Raw genomic sequence first — 6,000 nt, 5'->3', positions numbered from 1 at the left:
TGAGATATATTTCTCTTAACACTTTTGGCTTATATCTATAATATTCATTAATATCTAATAAATTATTTTTGAGGGAACAAAAACGTGAAATTGAATAACTGAAATCCACCACCCTGTGCAGTAAATAAGGGGATCTGTACACATACAACAGATTACACTTACAGCAAAATTTCAGGAGAAAATGGCTTACTTTTACTCTCTGGTGACAAGATCAGGCATAGCTTTGCTTCTTGGAGAGGGTTCTCATGGTCCAGGTGAGTTTAGAAGAAATTATTGTCAGTTTGAGATAAAAATATTTCCATACAAATGTATCTATCATTTCTAGTGTCGCAGTAGAGAATCATCCTAATCAATTCCTCCTGGCAGGAGTGTATTTAAATCATTTCAGGCATGAAAAAGGCTACACTTTCTCTTAAACAATGTCTACTTATTTTTCAGTCACCACTTTTAGTATTCAAAATGTTTGCATTCAATAAACTGTTAAGTCCCACTTCCACTTCAGCCTTTAATTTAGTCCTTTATTTTTTTAAGTCTCTGTAGCATGATGTTGTCATGCCACCAAATTATACCCTGGTTTCTTATGTTCACGATGAACAGGGTGAGAGTGAAAATAACTTTTTACTTTGATGAGAAGACACTTGAACTGAGTATTAATTAACTGCCACTGTTCAAATACACATCTTTTTGGTTAACTGTTAATGGTAGATGACAACTAATTACTAATACATCTTTTATTAAATTATCATTCACTTTAATTAACAGAATATTGAGTACATATATAGAAGTCTTATAATAAAACATAAAATTCTTACCTAAAAGGGTATCACTGAATAATGTATTGGAAACAACATTTAGTTTAATTAACTGTTTCTCATGGAAAATACAAGCTCATTCTTTTCTTTGAAATAATGGGTCTTTACAGCAGGTTCAGATGAATCGTATCCTGACCCATGTCACTGAGTTAACAATTAAATGCTCTGTCATAGGTTTTTTGGGAACAATGTTAAATTATATACATTTCTCTAAAAGTTAAAACACACACCCCTTTTGATTTTGCATCTCAATATCATATTTCCATATGCTTTAGCTTCTTTTCTCAACTATCATGTAATTATTTTACTTTCATTTTTGAATCATGTCTCATTGACAGCAATATATTTTTAGCCTAAAGTTTATAAAAATTTAGATCAAGTAGAGTACCTCAAAACAACTAGAGCAGCTTCAAAAACAAGTGAAGAAAACTCTGCATTTTCTTTTTATTTAGCAGAGGTCAAATGATGTTCTCAAATCCTTAACAACTCCAGGTGTTCTTTATTATCAGGCAATTAAATTACCTGGTAAGTATTACAACTAAGGTGGCAAAAAAAATCAGACTAAATTCTATAAAAATATACATTCTTAAATAACTTCAAGTACTCTTTTTGAGGAGCTAAAGAAATTACCACATGTTCAATGTTAAGATTTCGTGTCCCTTTATTTGTAATAGTCTTTGGTTCTTTTGGTAACTGATCCTCAAATAAGGTATATTTTGTTTTATGGATAGTGAAAGTTGACCACAGGGTTGGAAGTTTGGCTTTTTCAATTTTGCAGTAATTAATCATTAAATGAATTTTTAAGAGATTGATACCTCTATATTGAGTTGCAAAAATTTATAATAATAAACATCAGAGGAGAATAAACACAGTTGAGAATGTCAGTGAAATACCACCACCAAATAGGTGCAAATATATTTGCTTTTATTTATCAAAAACCTGAGTCAGTATTGATCAGTTGTGATCTCCCTGCAGTAACTACAACGTGCACACACTTCCCAAAACTGCATAAGAGAGTGAGTGCTTGGCTCTGCTTTCCTGTCTTTATTCCCCTAGCACTAGTCTTAATGATATTTGTTGCTGAACTGTGAATATATTCAATATGGAAATGTTTACATGTTAAATGAAGTATCAGAAACACAGCGTTGGCCTGACAAAAACAATTGTTGGGAAAAATATTATTAGGAAACCAGTGTGAAAAAAACAATGTTTTGAGTTTTATGAAAAGATATACTCCACAAACATGAATGTTCTTTTCATATTCAATTCCCTCATCCCCGTGATTGCCTAGTGAATCAGGTAAAAACAACAACACATCCCTCCCCTAAAACTAAAAAGAATATCAGTGTTGTTATGCTAATGAATCAACCCTTACTCTTTTTTTCCCTAGACTTATATTTGGTAAGTCCCTGAAGAAGTCCCTGAAATTAGATACTCATTATATACCTGAACTGCAACTTCATAATGTGTCAGTACTGTCATTAAAATGTGATGTCCCACACAAATGAGAGGAGATTTGTAATATCAACCTTATTTTAAATACTGAAACTAAAAATATTTCATCTTCAATTACAAGCAGAAAGATGATAAGTTATGTGTATATGAATGTGTGAGCTGTAGAGAGTGAGGGTGTGTTGTATTAAAAGTGTTAGGATTACATTTTAATAACATGAACTGTCATTTTTAATAATCATGTCTTATTAATCTGAGCATAAACCTACCTCCTGAATTACATGAAAGATCAGTTGTGGTGAATTTCCTCTTCTTCATCTCTTTCTCCGGCTTAACACATATCCTTGCATGATGAGTTTATTCTAACTTCAAGGAAACATTTAAAAAATTATTTTAAAAACTTATTTTAATCTACAATTCCCATATTAGAGTCTTCTGATTGGCCAATGGGCTCACATTTTTTCATCCCAAGCATTGGCTTTTTCTCCTTAAGAAGTAAAGAAAAGCGAGTTTCTAAGAATCAACAAAAAGTCCTTCAAATATGTTTTTGGGGTGAAAAGAATTATATTCACTTAGGAAATGTAATTGTTAATTTACTTTAAGCTTCAGTTATATCTACTAATAAAACAATTGTCTCCAAAAATGTCATTCTATTAATAGCATAACTTTGTCTTCCCACTTGAAAAGTTTTATTTCCCAATAAAACAAATAATTTCAAAATGCAAGTGTCATCTTTCATTTTACCTATAGCAAATAATTCTTTTAGGCTTGACAAGGTAAACAAGTGTTTCCAAACAGCTTTCTTCTATTATTTTAAATGAGAAAATGTTAGCTAGGAGTACCTGTTTTCCCTTAGGGCGGTATAAGCATTTTTGAAAAATCTGAGGCAGAACTATGTTTGCCTTTAAAATGTTAATGTGCAAAATATTTACCTCTTAATTAATAGTAATGCCATCACTATAAGAGATGTCAACAAAATGTTAATGCTTTTAAAACTTTTTTTAATATTTAGAAACAATGGGATTTTACAAAAATAAAAATTTCATAACCGCTGATAAAATTTTCTCATCCAGGTAAATATGTTTTTATTTTCTTGCCTTTTTTAAAAAAACCACCAATTTTGAAATAAGCTTGAAATATATACTATCTACAGCACATATCTCAAAAGTAAGGTTGAGGTAATTCAGTATAGATACTTTCCAACAGGGCCTGAAAATGGGACAAAATATATTGACCTGATTTAAAAGAAAGTTCTATCTTGTAAAAACATTTGCATAGTTTTTACATGTAGTGGCCTGAACCTTGATCCTTATGAAGGCAAATGCCTTTCATGCAAGGACTGGAGGCCTGGGCCTTTAGAATTAATGTGTTTATTATTATTAAGCATTGAAGTTGTATTATTAATATTTACGGTATATTTCTATATTTTGCTGAAAATAAATCATCTTTTCTTTACGAAAGTACCCAATTCCAATGATTAGCTTCTGACTGGTTTTAAGAGTCACCATTACCGTGTACAATCTAAACGATGATGAACACAGACAGTGTTGTTGTTCCTTTGGTGTCTGTTAGTATGGTCTATCAGAAATACAGGACCTATATGATAGCTTCAAGTCACAAAAAATACATGTCACAGTACTTGAGAACCTTACAAACACTTAAAAAATGAACTTCTGATTCTGTTCACTTAGAAATACTAATGCTACATTTGAGATGAAGATTATTAGAATTTAAAAAATATCAGTTAAACAGTGCAACAGATATTTGAGCTAACGTTACAGTAAAACAGTATAAAATGGTAGCCACAATGGCTCAGCCTCCGTTTTTCAGCCAATAAGCGTTACTTCTTAAATTTATATTCAAAATGATTCTTTAAATTTACAGCTTTGTTTGTGTGTTTTAAAGAACAAGCCGGAGAGACAAAGTTTTGAGTTTAGCAGAGCCAAACCTCACCAAGAAAGTAATTTTCTGAGAATGAAAGAAACTATTATCAGATAAGTAACACTAATTTGATTGTGCAAGGATTTGTTGTGTAAGTTAAGTTCAAAACCTCCTTTTAAGTTTATATAGAACCACATGCACAATTAGAAATGAACACAGTATAACAAAATCAAACCCATACATATGTGATAACTGCTACTTTATACAATAGCAGCAGAAACTATATTTAATTTTAGGTAAGTATGAACCGTTTAAAAAAACATTTCTTTGCTTATGCAAAGAATTACAACATAGTAAAACACTCTGTGCTAACAGGCATTTGACGCGGAGGATAAAATGCCTTATGCAACGAAGGACTATATGTATTCAAGTAAAATGTATTGATGTTCAAAGTTAAAAAATCGACAATAAAAGTAAATAAAAAAGTGCACATCAAGTTCGTTCATTAGTATAGATATATTTTAAATGAGGAAATCAAACCTTCCACTTTTTTTTCTGATTCAATGAGCACGTGATCCTAGGTTCTTAATATCATGGTCTTATTTTGGAGGCATTATGGTGTGGAAGGTGGTTTAGGAGAAGGGCAGGATCCTTGACTATCAAAACTGGTCGCCCGGCCAGGTAACTGAAAGACAATAATTTCATAACATATGATCTAGCACAGAAACAGAATACAGTGGTGAATCATTGCTCCCTTTTAGTAGTGAATATTCAACCATAATATGCGAATCTCTGAAGAAAAGAAATACATAACTCCCTTTGCCCTTCAGAACTTACCTTCTCTGCTACCATGAAGGGACATGGATGTCTCATAGAATGTAGGCAGAGCATGGTACACAGACGTACATGGAACAGCCCTGTGTAGACAACTATTTATAAATGCAGAATAATTTCAAATTTTACAACAGGGTTTTAGCTTTTTTTCCACAAAAAATAAATGGTTTACTAAAGTAAACCATTTCGGCTCACTGCAACCTCTGCCTCCTGGGTTTAAGCGATTCTCTTGCCTCAGCCTCCCGAGTAGCTTGGATTACAGGTGCCTGCCACCACGCCAGGCTAATTTTCGTATTTTTAGTAGAGACAGGGTTTCACCACGTTGGCCAGGTTGGTTTACTTTAGTGAGGGGCAATTTCTAGGAAAGAGCAGTAAGAGACTAAACACAAGAGAACTGAAATAAACACAAGAGACTGCATTCCACTTGCTCTAAGGCAGGAGGTGATCATGGAGGCAGTTAATGAGATGAGGACAGCATTTGGCAGATGGCAGCCTCAAGTGACAGAGATACTTTTGCACAATCCTTAAATGCCTATGTGTATTTAAAAAGTTTAATTACAACAAAATGAATGATTATCTAGATAAAAGGAACCTGATTTTCTTTTTCTTTTCTTTTTTTTTGAGATGGAGTCTCACTCTTGTCGCCTAGGCTGGAGTGCAGTGGTGTGATCTTGGCTCGCTGCAACCTCCGCCTCATTGGTTTAAGTGATTCTCCTGTGTCAGCCTCCCAAGTAGCTTGGATTACAGGCGCCTGCCACCAAGCCTGGTTAGTTTTTGTATTTTTAGTAGAGACGGGGTTTCACCACGTCGGCCAGGCTGGTCTTGAACTCCTGACCTCAAGCGATCCACCCGCCTTGGCCTCCCAAAGTGCTGGGATTACAGGCGTGAGCCACTGCACCTGGTGGAGGAACCTGATTTTCTACATGATACTTTAGTCTTTGTTGTACCAATGGACACAACTCTCAAATAACTCTTCCCTTCTCATATTTATGCCTTCTGTGACAGCAACATATATAATTAC

At 33.5% G+C, this 6,000-nt stretch overlaps 1 protein-coding gene across 1 annotated transcript in view; it reads right to left on the bottom strand.

The window, feature by feature from the left end:
* Nucleotides 1-2,903: 2,903 nt before the first annotated feature.
* SYT10 (synaptotagmin X) overlaps nt 2,904-6,000 on the bottom strand; it is a 70,633-nt gene continuing 67,536 nt past the window's right edge. Inside the window, exon 7 of the mRNA XM_011926214.1 lies at nt 2,904-4,830. Coding sequence (XP_011781604.1) covers nt 4,759-4,830 — 72 coding nt within the window. The 3' untranslated portion in view covers nt 2,904-4,758. The remainder of the gene's footprint in view (nt 4,831-6,000) is intronic.

The sequence above is a fragment of the Colobus angolensis genome, unplaced genomic scaffold, assembly GCF_000951035.1.
Source record: "Colobus angolensis palliatus isolate OR3802 unplaced genomic scaffold, Cang.pa_1.0 Scaffold670, whole genome shotgun sequence".
Taxonomy (NCBI): Eukaryota; Metazoa; Chordata; class Mammalia; order Primates; family Cercopithecidae; genus Colobus; species Colobus angolensis.
The sequence above is the reverse complement of the archived record's forward strand: the minus strand, read 5'-3'. Positions and strand labels throughout refer to the sequence as shown.